Genomic DNA, 17,149 nt, shown 5'->3' on the forward strand with positions numbered 1-17,149 from the left:
AATATACACTAAAAAAGAATTATATACCCTTTAAAAATGAATGATAGGAATGTGAAACATCCTGCTGGGGTGTGAGTAGTAGTAGGAAAGGCAAAGGTGAATAGGGAGGGTGAAGGAGGTTGACTATAACCAAAATACTTTATAGACATCTGTGAAAATAGGAAACTAAAATGAGAGATTAGTTTGGAAAGAGAGGAGAGAAGATGGTGAGTCTGATCAAGGTACATTGTATGTATGTATGGGTGTGTCAAAATGAAAGTCCCTTGTACAACTAATTGATGCTAATGAAAATGTTACCAAAGGAGGATAATCTTAAGAGAGGATCTCAAAGTCTCAATAGCTATATGCATATAATCATTTAAACTAAAATATTTATCAAAATGAATTCCAAGAAATAGAAACAAGAGGTGTTTTTTTCCTTTGTTGTTGTTTTTGTTTTCTTTACCTTTATCTGTCTTTGGGAAGGTAAGGGTGGCGCAGAAAGGGCGGGTCATAGGGTGAACAGATGCAGCAGTGATACCAGATACCATGTTGGAAATGACCTATTCAACTTGAAGGGAGACAGGAGGGAAAAACTGGGAGAAAGTGAGGGAAAGGGTAACACTAGTCAAAAAGAAATGTAATCAGGGCTGGGAAGGTGGCTCAGTGGTAGAGCACTTGCCTTGCATGCATGAGGTCCTGGGTTCCATTCCTCAGCACCACATAAGCAGAAAAGCCAGAAGTGGCTCTAGTGGTAGAGTGCTAGCCTTGAGCTAAAGAGCTGAAGGACGGTGCCCAGGCCCGGAGTTCAGGTCTTATGACCAATAAAAAAAAAAATGTAATCAATACCTAACATATAACTAAACCCCTCTGTGTATCACCCTTACAGTAACAATAAATAATTGGTTAATTAGAAGTGTGAAAAAATCTGTGACACAAACAAATGAAATAATGAAATAAAAAGTTATGTCTGAAGGTCTACCAGCAGGAAGTGTACACAGAGGAGTGTACACAGAGGGTTAGGGAACATGAACACGGTGGAAGTACTTTATGTACACACATGGAAATGTTGCGATGAACTCCTCTAGTGTAACCAATATATGTAAATAGACTCATTTAAATTCCAGAAAATCATTTATTAAACTAGTTCTGCTCTTTATTTATTTATCTGGCTTTTCTGTATCTATTTACTTATTGATATGGATTATTTATTATTTATTTTTATGATTCAAAAGTAAAGTCTAGTATATTTGGAAATCAAATGTGTTTATTTAGATCACATTTAACAAGGGTTTGTTGTTAAACTTGCTTCACCAGATAACTAATTGGACATAAGAAGCATTTCCATAGAGACTGTTCCAAGGAACTTTCTCTGGTGACTCAGTTGGGAGAAGGACTTATGAATGACTTCTGTGAAAATATGGCCCACGAGATTATAGGAAAAGCATACAAATAGAATGCCCATAAGACATACTTGGTATTGCTTTTGTAACATAGACTTTTTTCTTCTTTTAGTACCCTGTATCTTCTGAACATTACAAGTTCTGAAGGTCATGCTTAACTATGCACCATTGGACTACAGCTTCTCCATTGTTCTCTGCAAGTTTTGAAATTTTCAAGTTTATTCCTTCACAATTCCATTTTTATCGCAGGATTTTTATCTAAGTAAGGTAAGTGTAGACTGGTTGGGATGGGCCATGCATTCTCAGGGAATGCTGGAATATATGTAGACAATGATACCAAGACACATAGAAAAGGCCTAAAACATTTTATTTAAGAAACACTTTTTTTTTGTTCTGGGTTTGTAACACAATGCCTCTCACATCCTAGATAAGTGCTCTACTAATCAGAGAACTCCCAGCCCACAAAACCTTTCCCATCCTTTGGGGGATACCTAATTTAGTGGCTCCAGGACCAACTAGATCTCTTAGTACTTATCTTCCATCTATTACTTCAAACAGTACTAAAACATTTAAATTTCAGTAAATAACCATATTTCAGCAAATTAACAAATTTAAATTTCCAAATATGTGAAGAAAGAATGCATCATTCAATCATGTGGCTATAACACAAGTAATTTTTTCCCAGTTTTAGGTGATTGAAATGAGGACTTAATACTGTTGCTCCTTGGTTGTGGACTTTTACCAGTTGAACCATACCTCTAGTTTAACATGCTGCTGGACAATTAGAAATAGACTCTTATAGACTTTTCTACCTGCCTGGTTTCACACTGAGATACTCAGCCTTCTGAATAGTTAAGATTATGCATATGAGGCCACTACAACCTGGCTTACAAATCATTTTTAATAGGTCAAAATTTAGTGGGTGACTCATTACCTGACTTAACTGTAACCCTTCTGTATGTTGCCTTTATAATAACAATTAAAAACAAAAAAAGTAAAATCAAAATATCAAAAATAAAAAAAATGTTAATGGGTGAACTTTGGCTCAAGTCTAGCATTCTACCACTTGAGCCATAGCTACATTTCTGGCTTTTGCTCATTAATTGGAGGTAATTGTTCCAAGACTTTCCTGCCTGGGCTGGTTTTAAACCACAATCCTCAAATCCCAGCCTCCTGAGTAAACAGTAATAAGAGAAGGTGCCATAAGTGCTTGACCGCTCCTCATCTTCTATACATGGTCAATGGGAAATAATAATTTATCATTTTGTCATAACTCCATCCTTTTTCTATAGGTGAAACTAATTGAAGAGAATGACAGTGATCAATGAGAGTCACCCACAACAGTTCATTCTACTAGGATTTGCTGACCAGCCTTGGCTGGCGCTTCCTCTATTCATTGTTCTTCTGATCACATACCCCATGGCCATGATGGGAAACATCGCCATCATCCTGGTGACCAGGTTAGACCCCCGGCTCCACAGTCCCATGTATTTCTTCCTCACCAACCTCTCCTTTTTGGACATGTGTTACACCACCAGCATCGTCCCTCAGATGCTGTTCAACCTGGGGAGCTCTGAGAAGACCATCAGCTACATGGGGTGTGCGGTTCAGCTTTATATCTTCAACACAATGGGGGCCACAGAATGTCTACTCCTGGCTCTTATGTCCTTTGATCGCTATGTGGCCATCTGCAGACCTCTGCACTACACCCTCATCATGAACCAGCGCCTCTGCATCCTGTTAGTGTGCATCGTATGGCTGTGTGGCATTACCTATGCTGTGTCAGAGGCTACAGTTACACTACAACTGCCATTGTGTGGCGTCAATCAACTGGATCACTTGTTGTGTGAGATTCCAGTTCTGATCAAGACTGCCTGTGGTGAAAAGGAAGCCAATGAGCTTGCACTCTCTGTCATATGCATTTTTATATTAGCTATTCCTCTGTGCTTAGTTCTGGCTTCCTACACATGTATTGGACATGCTATATTGAAAATAAAATCTTCTGAAGGAAGGAAAAAGGCCTTTGGGACATGCTCTTCCCATCTCATTGTAGTTTTCTTATTTTATGGCCCAGGAATTACTATGTACCTGCAGCCCCCCTCCTCCATCACAAGGGACCAGCCCAAGTTCATGGCTCTCTTCTATGGAGTGGTGACTCCTACTCTCAACCCCTTCATCTATACCCTGAGGAATAAGGATGTCAAGGGAGCATTAGTCAACCTGGTGAGGAGCATCTTCAGTTCTAAATAATGCTTGATATCTATCAAGTTATTTATTTTAGTAGTAACATAGGCTTCCTAGTAACTAGTGATTGTCTTATCATTTAAACTGGTATTATATGTTCTTCTTGTACAATCTTATGTTTCTTCTTATAATTTTTCTTCTTATATAAGGCAAAGATTATACTCAAATAGTCTACACTCATATTAGTAATCAAATTTTACTAATTTTTTAATTCTAATTGAAATAGTAATAGTAAATGTGTTAAGTAAAAGATAAATTATATTAACTCAATATTTCAAGCTAATCATTGTAATATAGCATGACAGCAAATAGCATCAATGGATTCGTTATCAGTGTCACCTTAGACATATTATGCATCATTTATCCATGTCTAGGTGGGGAGCATGGCTTTATTGCATTCAGGGTGAAACACTCTGGGTTGTAGAAAAATCATGAGTTTATCAAACTCAGTTTATGTCGATACTATTGCTCTTTCAAAGGGTAATTTTAAATCTTCTTTAACTATACATGAAAAGTAATGTATTTTAAACTAGAGAATTTATGTTTAAATATTGAAATGAACAGCAGAGAGAAAGAGAGTGTAGATATGTCTTAATTATCCTTCTAGATATTATGAGCTTTCTGGATAAATGAAAGAAGTAATAATGATAATTAAGCAAAACCTGGAAGCATTTTTGTACATGGACTGGATTAAAACGTCTTTTCAAACTTCAATAATCATCATGGGAAAGAAAAAATGTGCATTTGTGAAATACATAATATGGTTATATAAAAAATGACAATCTTCACTGATACAAAATGTGAATACAAATGATACTTAAAATATGTATCATTAATGATGTAATGTCTATATCTTTATTGTGGAACTAACACCATTAACAAAACATTATACTAAAATTAGCAGCAGTGTGTGAAAACAACACATTTGGGGTTTTTAATATAAAACTAATATTGCATTCTGTGTTATTACATAAGACAAACGAATACTCTTAAGGAAAACAATGGTCATTCGAAATTTTTAGTGTGTGATCATTGAAAACTGAAAATATGGAAACAAGAGGTTCTCCTTGAACCCTGTATGTAGTTCATTCTTTTTTCTCTATTGTTTTTTATTCTTTCTTCATTTCTCTTAGTTTTTGTACCTTGTGTTTTGCATAATAGACAATGCAATATGTGGTAGGGAAAGGGAATCAGAGAAACAGCAAGACAACAGATGAACAACAGCAACCTTGATACACACTTGACACTATGTTGGATAGAAACATTACAACTTGGGCAGGGGATGGAGGAGTAGGGAAGGGTCAGTGGGAGATATAGAGGGATGGGGTAACAATGATTACAAACAAATGTACTTATTGCCTTACTTATGCAACTGTAACCCCCCTGCTCACCACCTTTACAATAAAATAAAAAATATAGAAATAAAAATAAAAATGAATTAACAGCAACCTGATCTACTCACTCAATGGTTTGTTCTTGAAAGCAATGGGTATGTTTATATTTAGCTTGGAAAAATTCTAAGTAACTTAACAGTGGAATGATTTCTGGTTGTTGCTGATTGTCATAAAATGTTTATAATTTTAACAAACATATACATGCCTGCATCCGTACATATGTACATACATATATACATAACAAAAATTCTCTCCTAAAATACACGCACAGAGGTTGAGGGGAAATCATGAGTTTGAGGATCTAGCTTCAAACCAAAACCACAAATCTGTCTCAAATCAAAACTACAGATTCCATGATGTTATATAATATCTTTATTTTTACTAGTCAAGATAGTCTTTGTCTTAATCTCACATATACATAAATGCAGTAATCTTAAACTTTGGAGGCAAAACCTGACAATAATTGTATTAATAACATGCCTATTGAAATTGGTTGTATTTTTTTACAACTCTTCTCTTAAATTGTTCTTTGCACTGGGCTAGCTAAGCGGTAGACTAGAGAAAGGAGCAAAGTTTTGACAAAACAACAAGAAAATGATGAACAGAATAGTAGTAACAAGTCTTTGCCAATCAGTAACCCCTTGAATATAAATGAATTGAATCCTCCAATCAAGAAAAGGTGAAAAGATGATAACTAAGATGCTGCAGTCATTATAGCCATAAGGACATAACATTATAAACAACTTTGTGTATAAAACTATCTTCGTAACAGCAAAAAAATGACAAACCAGTGCCTAAGGATGGAGACTCTGGAACAGCCAGTATGTCAGGCATACACTTGAAGACTTAATGTATCAGACTCCACTCCAGCAAGCAGGAGCTGTAGCTGGTTGCTAAGCAACACATCAACTTCAAACATAGGACAAATCTGACTTTGGATTGCCCTCTAGTGCTGGAATGCAGACAAGATATGATGAGCAGACAGCAAAACTGAAATATGCCATATATACCTGAGATAATGAAAGTGACTGCAGGCTCAGAGAAAATAATTTGACTAGAAAAATGCCCAGAAAACAAAGTCAAACTACAGAGATTGGAATAAACACCTAATCCTTCACTATGCAGGAAATGGCACACTGGACAAAACAGCATGCTTTTCAAGAAAACATAACCTAACCTAACCCAATAAAATACCAAAATCTGGGTCTGGGAAAGTGGCTCAGTGGTAGAGCGCTTGCCTTGCATGCCTGAGGCCCTGGGTTCGATTCCTCAGCACCACATAAGCAAAAAGAAAAAGCCGCAAGTGGCGCTGTGGCTCAAGTGGTAGAGTGCTAGCCTTGAGCTGAAAGCTGAGGGACAGCACCCAGGCCCAGAGTTCAGGCCCCACAACCAGACCCAAAAATTAAAATAATAATAATAAATAAAATAAAATAAAATACCAAAAGCTGATTAGGTAGCAACTATCATGGTGATCTCTTGAATTTAATAATACATCTGTTGTAGAGAAACTTGGTGAACTTCAAAAGAATATGGATAAGTGATTTTAAAAAGCTTAACAAACAGATGAATATACTTTTTAAAAAGTAAAACAGTCACTCATGTTAAAAAAATACATTAAGGAAAATTTTAAAGGTATATTGAGCATCAATAGCAAACCAGAACAAACAAAAGACATGATAACTACACTTAAACACACTTTTCATGAAAATACACTCCAAAGAAAAAAAGGAAAATGAAGAGTAAAAACAACTTATGATACTGTGGGATAGTGTCAAATGAGCCTTTCAACTTTAATTCAAGTTGAAAAGGGACTTCAAGTGCCAAGGAAAAATAATAAAATCTTAATAAAAAAATGACTTGTAAATATTGCTGGACAAACATGTGTGTGTAGTAGCTGGATATTTATACTTTCAGTTCTTGGAAGTTTATCATGTGGAATAAGCCTAGATGTCCAATGATGGATGAGTGGATAGAGAAATTGTATATAGAAAATAGAGCATTTCTCCTAAAATTAATGAAATTTTGTTATTTGTACAAAAATGGACAGAAGTGGAGGTCATCTTGTTGAGCAAAATAAGAGATCTATTTTATGTTTGCTCTCACATGTAGAATATAGGCCTAAAGACAAACAAATATGCAGGCAGAAAAACTTATAAAGATTCAAGGGAGACCACTGGGAGATCAAACCAGTAGGGGAAAACGTGACAAGGAAGGAAGGTTGGGCGTAAATAAGATTGAAGTATATTATATATGTGTATAGAAGTGTTATCACTAAATGCATTATTTTATTTTAGAAAGATAAATATACAGTTATGTGAAGGTCAAAGAATGCTCCAATGAATGGCTGCAACATGCAAATATTCTCAGAAGCTCATGAAGTTTTCCCCAAAATAGATCACATTTTAAGTCACAAGTAGGTCTTTAACATTGTAAGAAAATGGAAATAATCTGGTAGTTTATCAGGTCACAATAGAATTAAGATAAAAATCAATCGCAAAAGAATCTACTGAAAATCCAACAAAAAGAGATCAAACAGTATATTGATAAATGATCACTAAGTCAACACAAACATAAAGGCAAAATGTTAAAAATTGCTGGATTAAAATGAAAAAGATTTACGAGACAAGCATGCATTGTTGAAGTTACCATATCAACTTGGTCTAACTGGCAACTAATAAAATTGATGTCTACAAATTTTCACATAGAAGTGATCCAGTTGATTATGAGCACACAGGTGCAACTGGAAGTCATTATGACTTCTAAGAAGGAATAAGCCATTCCACCCAACAACACGATCAACACTAAGAGGAGGTGGGTGCGCTGGCTCATGAAGAGGGTCTGCTGATGACCATCTAGAAATCAAAAGACATCGTGGCCAAGAGCAGGCTTTCCAAACACCCCCCCCCACACACATTGTGCTGTAGAAATAAAGCTGAACCACACATGCAGTGTAGCTGATTATCTTTGTAGAGCTTCCCAAGCAGAACAGCATCTGAGGGACGATGCTGGTGGTGTAGCACATGTCCAAAAAGGAGAGGTTGGTGAGGAAGAAATACATGGGGCTGTGGAGCCGGGGGTCTAACCTGGACACCAGGATGATGGCGATGTTTCCCAGCAAGGCCATGGGGTATGTGATCAGAAGAAGAACAAACAGAGGAAGCTCCAGCCATGGACGGTCAGCAAAGCCTAGTAGAATGAACTCTTTGGGGTGACTGTCATTCACTAGTGTCATTAGCTTAGAATATGATGAGGAAAAAGTCACAATAGGCTAAAACACTACTAAGCTTTGATATGCAAAAACAGAGATAAGGCACAATAAATTCAGTGACAAATGATACGAAAGGTGTGGGACCAGTTGACTCCTTTTCTCCTGACACCATAAATTAAAGGGAATTCCCAGCCACCAGTGAACTAAACAATCTGAATCTCAATTTTTTATATTGTACTAGAACACTGACCAGAAAAGAGTCCTTCATATAATATAGAGTAAACACAAAGGGATCACACACAAAAGAGATATGCCTGTGCTTTCATTTTAAAATTTCATCATCCATAAAAATTCAGCAGAAGTTGTTAAAACGAAGTTTCTAGGTTTCTATCTACGGGTGCCTGTTAGCATAGCTGTGTCATGGGGCATTGAATCACGTGGGCCCTCAAATGCTGCTGCTAGACAGTGCTGCAAAGTTAAAGACAGTTAAGGTTTTGAGGTAGGATGAATAGAAAGAGCAGAAAATCTGGAATCCCTAAGAAAGGCACAGTCACCAACACTTTGTCATGGAAATTAAGACAACTTTGGAGTTAAGTGATCTAAACTACTCAGAATTGGACAGGATGATGAGACAGGGTCTCACTGTGTTGATCATGTTGGTATTGAATTCAGCAGCTCAAGTGATATTCTGGTCATCCGTCATTAGCCAGTACAGAAACTACGGGGATACGTTACCACACCCAGCTTAATTTTACCTAAATTACCAGTTGAGGAGATATACTTCCCTCCACACTTAAGAATTATGTGTTTATATTCTATTTCTGACTTAAATACTTGAATGAGACTTGGAGCCTTTGTTCTTTCAATGTTACCATTTATTTAATTTATCTGTCTTATAGGAATTTTATTGAGTGAGATTTGACAGCATTATCATTGTCTACTAACGATAAACAACTGAAACTCAAATTTTGACCTTACAAGCAACTACTATCAAGAGAAAAAGACACCAAATTCCCAATTAAATTCCAAAGACTTGTTCAAAGCCAAAAGCAAGTTGCATTTTCTCTACCAACATTCTTTGTTTTCAGATGAGTTACCTTGAACACAATAGTGTTCTCCCTTTGTGAAAAACAGTCTTTTGATAGAAAAAATTAGGCAATGTAGGGTTTGTAAGTGTTGAACTAAGTTTCATAAAACCCACTATATTCTGTCATTTGATTATGTGAGAGATTTCTATTTCATCCCAGTATTCATCTCTCAGATACTGTGCTTATTGAAATTTAAATGCTTTTAAGGTAGGTCTAAATAAGATGCTGAGAAGGATCAACTACTAAAACAAGTCTAGTTGTTCTGAGAGCTATTAGAGATTTCCAAGCTTTGAAAACCCTTCATGATCTACACATTCCAGCCTTCCCTCAGAATGCATGACTCTCACAGACATCTAATTGCTTACCTTGTCTTGACAAAGATAAACAGGTAAAAAGGTCTTATAAAAAAATTTAGTAATGCTTTTCATACTTGAGAAAATGGAGAAATTGTAGCAAATGGTTGAGTATTTGAGAATTACCATCAAAGTTCCTAGCCTTCTCTATTGATATGAATGTCAAAAGGACAAAATACTGAATTAGGCAATCCAGAAAACTATGTAAACAGCTTTGTGGGTGTGTTATGTATATACTGTGCCTGAGTCCTCTTGGAAATTTATTTTGTGTTTTTTGTTTGGTTGTTTTTTCAGTTGTGGGGCTTGAACTCTGTACCTGGGCACTGTCCCTCAGTTCTTCAGCTCAAGACTAGCACTCTACCACTTGAGCCGCAGTGCCACTTCCAGTTTTTATAAGTAGTTTATTGGAGATAAGAGTCTCACATACTTTCTAGCCCAAGCTGGCTTTGAACTGTGATCCTCAGATCTCAGCCTCCTGAGTAGCTAGGATTACAGGCTGAAACCACCAGCGCGTACCTTGGGCATTGTTTTTTACATGGACAATTCATTTATTCTCCCAGGTGACTTAACAAAGAATATTCCTTGGGACACAGTTCTTTATGGAAAGTATTCTTATGTTTAATTCCTTCACAAATAAGAATAGCTTGGTAACACTGTCCTCGAAAGTGTCATAAAATAACCCATTCAATTGCTCAGTACACTGGAGTTTGAAAATTAATATTTAGAGCTTTTTTTAATCAAGTACTATAAAATAAAGAGGGATCAAGAAGAGAAAATGTAAAATAGGAAAGAGAAGAAAAAGACTGGAATAGAGAAACAGGGAAAGCTAGAATCATTGTGGGAGCAGTATAAAATGAGGACAGAAAAAGACAAATGAATCAAAAAGAAAAAAGAAAAAGGGAAAGGAGAAAAGCAGTCATCTAACTACAACCATCACTTTAAAAATGTAAAAAACAAAAACACAGCAATCAATATTTTTTCCTCTCTGTCCTAAAGAGAGTAGATCATTAATCCTGAGGTTTATCCTTCCAGTTTCCTTTGAGAGAATGCAGCTTTTTTTGTTTGCCTTGCCTCTCTGAATTTTAAGAAGTTGGGGTGATAGAGATTATAAAGGGGCTGCACCATGGCCTGGTTTCTGTGGTATGTGAAATTCAGGACAACATTGACCTGGAAGCAAACCTACTGGTGCAGGGAATGTAGAGGCTGCCTTCCATCAGTGCCTGGTCCATGAGCAAAAGATGTCCCAAGATGTGTGTCTCTATCTATATTGGTTTCTTCTGGGCACTAAATTCCCAAGCAGTGGCTGTGGCCCCCTAATCTCTGTTTCTCCACAAGTACACAGGCAGTGGAGACAATGAAGCATGCAGTAACTGGGCCAAGCAAGGGATTGTATGCAATCTTTGTGCTTCACAATTCTTGGACTTAACACTTACGAAAGTACAATTCATGTTATAGTTTCATCTCTGCCACTAGTACAGGAGTCCTCACAGCTCAGTGGCTCATTTTTTAGTAATTTTAGGCTTTCACATGTCAGCTTAACTTCAGTTAGCATTCCTCTTTACACCCCAGTAGCTTCTGATGACACTTAAGCAAAACCTTAACTTAAGTAGTAGAGTGGGGAACCCTTTGGGGTTTGGATCTATATACTTTTTAAAAGAAGCTGGACTTCACTTGCATCTGTGTGTCATGTGGTATGTTGATCTCCCACCTTGGATTTTTTTCTTGAGTGTTTGATGATGTACATCTATGGATCTTCTAGAAGCTTTCTTATTTTTTAATAAGTTTTTATTGTGAAAATACTGTACAGAGGCCTTACAGTTACATGAGCAAGGTAATGAGTACATTTTTTATCAAGCACTGTTGCCTCCTCCTTTGTTTTTCCCCTACTATTCCATCCCTCCCACCTCCTCAACTACACCAACACCAGACCCTCCCCCCCTCACCCCCCTGCCTAAATAATAAAGTTCATTTTTTCAACATAGTGTCTTCTACATCTCATTGTTGTAATGGGTCCACCTGTATCCCTATATAAACATTTTGTTTTTTCCCTTCCCCTCCCCAAATTATACCAACATCAAATACATGAAAACAGGGGTTATACCATGGGGGAGGGACATACAAAGCAACAAAAAAATCACATAGTACCTTTATAAATATGTTAGAAACAATAGCAAGAAAGAAAAAACTACTTGTGTCCCTATCTTGGGATTCATTTCGCTTAATATCATTTTATCTGACCTGGGGCCTGTCTTTTATTTCCATACAAATTCTCTCCATTACCATTTTACTGTGCACTCAATGTTAGAGTTCAATGTTTTCTTTATAAACCCCAAGTTCAGTACTTTTGCATTTTTGTCTGGATTCTATTGTTCTCTGTGTGTATTTCTCATTTGCTCTATTTTTCTGTCTGTTATTACTCAATATATACTATAATAAATATATTATAATATATATAACTTTTCTATGATACTTGTAAATATAATAATTAAATTCTATTTTAAAATGGAGGTAGGAAGGAGGGTAATAGAATATAATAGAAGGGTAGAACTTGTTTAAAGTATATTTGATGTATCTATGGAAATATTACAATGAAACTTTTTACAATTAAGGTATGCTAATAAGTACTAAATCACTCTTGATCCATTCATTGACTGTAAGGAAATCTGAGTTGTTTCCATGACTGGGCTATTGTGATTAGTACTGCAATGAACATGAGTTGGTAGATGCCTTCATTTTATCCTGACCTGCAATTTTTTTAAATAAATTCTTGAGTGATATCACTGGGGGGTGGGGTCAGGGAAGATGGGAAGGGATGGGAAGGGGAAGCAAAGGAGGAGGCAACAATCCTTGATAAGAAATGTACTCATTACCTTGCCAGTGTAATTGTAACCCCTCTGTACAGTATTTTCACAATTAAATAAATAAATACAAAGAATGATATCACTGGCTTATAGGATAGTTCCGTTTTTCATTTTTTGAGGAATCTCCATACAGCCTTCCATCATGGTGGCACTAGTTTACATTCCTATCAACAATGTATAAGGGGTTTCTTTGTCTTCACATCCTTGCCAGCATTTATTTGTGTTCTTGTTAATCACCACTCTTTCTAAAGTACCATTTTGATTTGTATATGTGGCCAAAGATATATTTTTCATGTTTTTATCAGCCATTTTTTTCTTCTTTGGAGAATTGTTTGCTCAGTTGTTGGCTATGGGGAAGATTAGTTTATGAAAAGATATCCACCACACATCTATTCCATGACTGTGATTGACTGTTTGGGGAATGAATGAGAAATGGGAGAGTGAAAGACAGGTGGAGGGTGAATAATGTTGAAATCCATTGCATCTATGTAGGAAGATGGCATACAGACACTCAAACCTGTTGAATAATGAGGAGACAGAGGGGATAAAGAGAACAATCAATGCAGCTAATCTGATTAAAACATAATAAATGCATGTGTGAAATACCATAATGTAACTCCTTTGTATAATTAGTATACACTAAAAAAGAATTATACCCTTTAAAAATGAATGATAGGAATGTGAAACATCCTGCTGGGGTGTGGGTAGTAGTAGGAAGGGCAAAGTGAATAGGGAGGGTGAAGGAGGTTGACTATAACCAAAATACTTTATAGACATCTGTGGAAATAGGAAACTAAAACTTGAGAGATTGGTTTGGAAAGGAAAGAGGGAGAATGGTGGTGAGTCTGATCAAGCTACATTATATGTATGTATGGGTGTGTCAAAATGAAAGTCCCTTGTACAACTAATTGATGCTAATGAAAATATTACCAAAAGGAAGATAATCTTAAGAGAGGATCATAAAGGCTCAATAGCTATGTGCATATGATCATTTAAAATAATATTTATCAAAATGAATTCCAAGAAATAGAAACAAAAAGTGTTTTTCTCTTTGTTGTTGTTTTGTTTTCTTTACCTTCATTCTTCTTTGTTAGTTTATCTGTCCTTGGGAAGATAAGGGTAACACAGAAAGAGTGGGTCATAGGATAAACAAATGTAGCAGTGATACTCACTAGGCACTATTTGAAAATGAACTATTCAACTTGTAAGGGGAGACAGGAGGGAAAAACTAGGAGAAAGTGAAGGAAGGGGTAGCAATGTTCCAAAAAAAAAAAAAATGTAAGAAATAGTGCTGTGGCTCAAGTGATAGAGTGCAAGCCTTGAGCTGAAGAGCTAAGGGACAGTGCCCAGACCCAGAGTTCAAGCCACATGACTGACAAAAAAAGAAAAAGGAAATACAGCTAAAGCCACCCCTGAGTTGAGCTGGGCACTGGTGGCTCAGGTCTGTAAGCCTAGCTACTCAGGAGGCTGAGATCTGAGGATCATGGTTCAAAGCCAGCCCGGGCAGGAAAGTCTGTGAAACTCTTATCTCCAGAAAACTACCAGAAAGTAGCAAGTGGAGCTGTGGCTTCAGTGTTAGAGCACTAGCCTTGAGGTGAAGAGCTGAGGAACAGCACCCAAGCCCAGAGTTCAAGCCCCTCAACTAAGAAAAAAAAAAAATGTAATCAACACCTAACGTATATCTGTAACCCCTCTGTATATAACCTTTATAGTAACAATAATTAATTAATTGGTAAATTAAAAATGTAAAAAAAAAATCTATGAACCAAACCAAAGAAAGAATGAAAATATAAAAACAAGCTATGTTTGAAGTCTACCAGCAGGATTTGGGAGGGTGTACACAGAGGGTTAAGGAATGTGAATATGGTGAAAGTACTTTATATACATGTATGGAAATATTGTGATGAACTCTTCTAATGTAACTAATATATGCAAATAGACATTTAAATTCCAGAAAATCATTTAATAAACTAGCTCTGATTTTCTGTATTTTAATTATCTATTTATTGCTATGGTTTACTGTTCATTATTTTATGATTCAAAGGTAAAATCTAGTACATTTGCAAATTAAATATTTAGATCACAGTTAACAGGGACTTACTCTAAAACACACTTCACCAGATAGCTAATTGTACATAAGAAGCATTTCCATAGAGACTACTGTTCAAGGAAATTTCTCTGATGACTCAGCTGGGAGAAGGATTCGTGAATGGCTTCTGTGAAAATATGGCCCAAGAGATTACAAGAAAAGTGTACAAATAGAATGCCCATAAGACATACTTGGTATTGCTTTTGTAACATAGACTTTTTTCTTTCAGTACCCTGTATCTTCTGAACATTACAAGTTCTGAGGGTCATGTTTAAATATGCACCATTGGACTACAGCTTCTCCATTACTCTATGCAAGTTTTGAAATTTTCAAGTTTATTCCTTCACAATTCCATTTTTATTGAAGGATTTTTATCTAAGTAAGGTAAGTGTAAACTGGTTTTTGATGGACCATACATTCTCAGAGAATGCTGGAATATATGTAGACAATGATACCAAGACACATAGAAAAGGCCTAAAACATTTTAATTCAGAAACACTTTTTTTGGTTCTGGGTTTGCGACACAATACCTCTTGCATCCTAGATAAGTGCTCTACTAATCAGAGAACTCCCAGCCCACAAAACCTTTCCCATCCTTTGGGGGATACCTAATTTAGTGGCTCTAGAACAAACTAGATCTCCTAATACTTTATCTTCCAGTCTATTACTTCAAACTAAAAGATTTAAATTTCAGTAAAGAGAATTTAAGACATATTAAATTATAAATATATGAAGAAACAATGCATCATTCAATCATTTCACTATAATACAAATCATGTTTTCCCAGTTCTAGGGGTTGAATTGAGGGCTTCATACTCCTACTCTTTGCTTTTTTGGTCGTGGGGCTTGAACTCTGAGCCTAGGTGCTGACCCTCAGCTCTTCAGTTCAAGGCTAGCACTCTACCACCTGAGCCACAGCGCCACTTTCTACTCTTTGCTTTTGAATGGTGTTCTACCAGGTAAACCATACCTTTAGTTTGACATGCTGCTGGACAATTAGAGATAGACTCTCATAGACTTTTCTTCCTGCCTGGCTTCACACTGTGAACCTCAGCTTCCTGAGTAGCTAATATTACACATATAAGGTCAGTGTCACCTGGCTTATAAATCATTTTTAATATGTGGTCAAAATTTAATGTGTTTCCCTGGCTTACGTAACTATAGACCTTCTGTATATCACCTTTATAATAACAATTTAAAACTGAAACATTTTGAAAAATCAAAAACAGGGCTGGGAAGGTGGCTCGGTGGTAGAATGCTTGCCTTGCATGCATGAGGCCCTGGGTTCGATTCCTCAGCACCACATAAGCAGAAAAAGCTGAAAGTGGCACTGTGGCTCAAGTGATAGAGCGCTAGCCTTGAGCTGAAGAGCTGAGGGACAGAGCCCAGGCTCAGAGTTCAGGCCCCATGACTGGCAAATGTGTGTGTGTGTGTGTGTGTGTGTGTGTGTGTGTGTGTGAAGTCTGGCATATGTTTCAAGCAGAGTTTTTCATGTCAGATAAAAGTATGTTATTTTTCTTGTGATATTTACTCTCTATAAAACTAAAAAGTGTTATAAATGAGTTAAATAGATGATAAAAATTAAAACATGACTAACATACACCAGAATGAAAATATGAATGGGGATAATGTTTTTGTAAGATGCCATTTCAACATAAAAAGATGGTCTGGTGGTATGTACATGTCAACCCAGCTATACCAGAAACATAAATGGAAGACTTGTAGTCCAAGATGGCCCACACAAAAAGTGAGACACTAGTCAAAAGGGGCTAGAGCAAAAAGGGGCAGAAACATGCCACAAGTAATACAGTGCTTGTCTAGCAAACACAAAACTGAGTTTAAACCCCAGTGCTCCCCCCCAAAAGAACTAACCAGTGGGCCATTATATAATATATGATATTTATTATCATATAAAATAAATAAAATATGAAGATGATATGAAGATGATAATCCTACATAAAGAAACAATAATCATCTTGAGTTTAATAATCTAATAATGTAGGTGATGTCATTTTTTAAATATTACTTTTAACAATTCAATTCTTAGCAAATTTATTCTATCTGCAACTTAGAATAGTCACCATGAACAGAACTTAGACTGAATTTATGCTGTGGATAATAATACCTTGAATAGTATCAGTGCACACTGCTTCAGAAAACATCACTGGCATACCAATACCTTCAGTGGAATCTTCAGATTTTGAAATTAAACTGTCACTGTCTCCTTAATTCATTTAAGACATTGGTTACTTTTTGATACTTAATCCTAAATTATTAGAAGATTATAGGTATGATCAGATAGGTATGGGAAATACATTGTCCTTTATCATAGGGCCTGGTATGTATTCTCAATGACCTAATGCCAATGGGCACAAATGGCCAATTAAAATTATTAAAATTATTATTATTTTCTTATCATTGATGAACACTCCTGGAATAACATTCATATCTTCATACATTCCTATATTAGAGAAACCACAGGGTAGTTTTGAGGATTTAATGAAAATAAAGCATACCAAAACTGCCTTGT

The 17,149-nt window shown here is 36.2% G+C and overlaps 1 protein-coding gene across 1 annotated transcript; it reads left to right on the plus strand.

Annotated features, from left to right (window-relative positions):
* The first annotated feature begins 2,693 nt into the window (after positions 1-2,693).
* On the plus strand, positions 2,694-3,632 carry LOC105997041 (olfactory receptor 2B11-like). Its single transcript, XM_013031317.1, has one exon. It carries the CDS (start codon positions 2,694-2,696, stop codon positions 3,630-3,632), a length of 939 nt encoding a protein of 312 aa, XP_012886771.1.
* Positions 3,633-17,149: the final 13,517 nt, after the last annotated feature.

The sequence above is a fragment of the Dipodomys ordii genome, unplaced genomic scaffold (genome assembly GCF_000151885.1).
Source record: "Dipodomys ordii isolate 6190 unplaced genomic scaffold, Dord_2.0 Scaffold138, whole genome shotgun sequence".
In the NCBI taxonomy this organism is placed as follows: Eukaryota; Metazoa; Chordata; class Mammalia; order Rodentia; family Heteromyidae; genus Dipodomys; species Dipodomys ordii.

Excerpts from the sequence above, each read along its gene's own strand:
- LOC105997041 (XM_013031317.1), top strand. The coding sequence starts at position 2,694 with ATGACAGTGATCAATGAGAGTCACCCACAACAGTTCATTCTACTAGGA.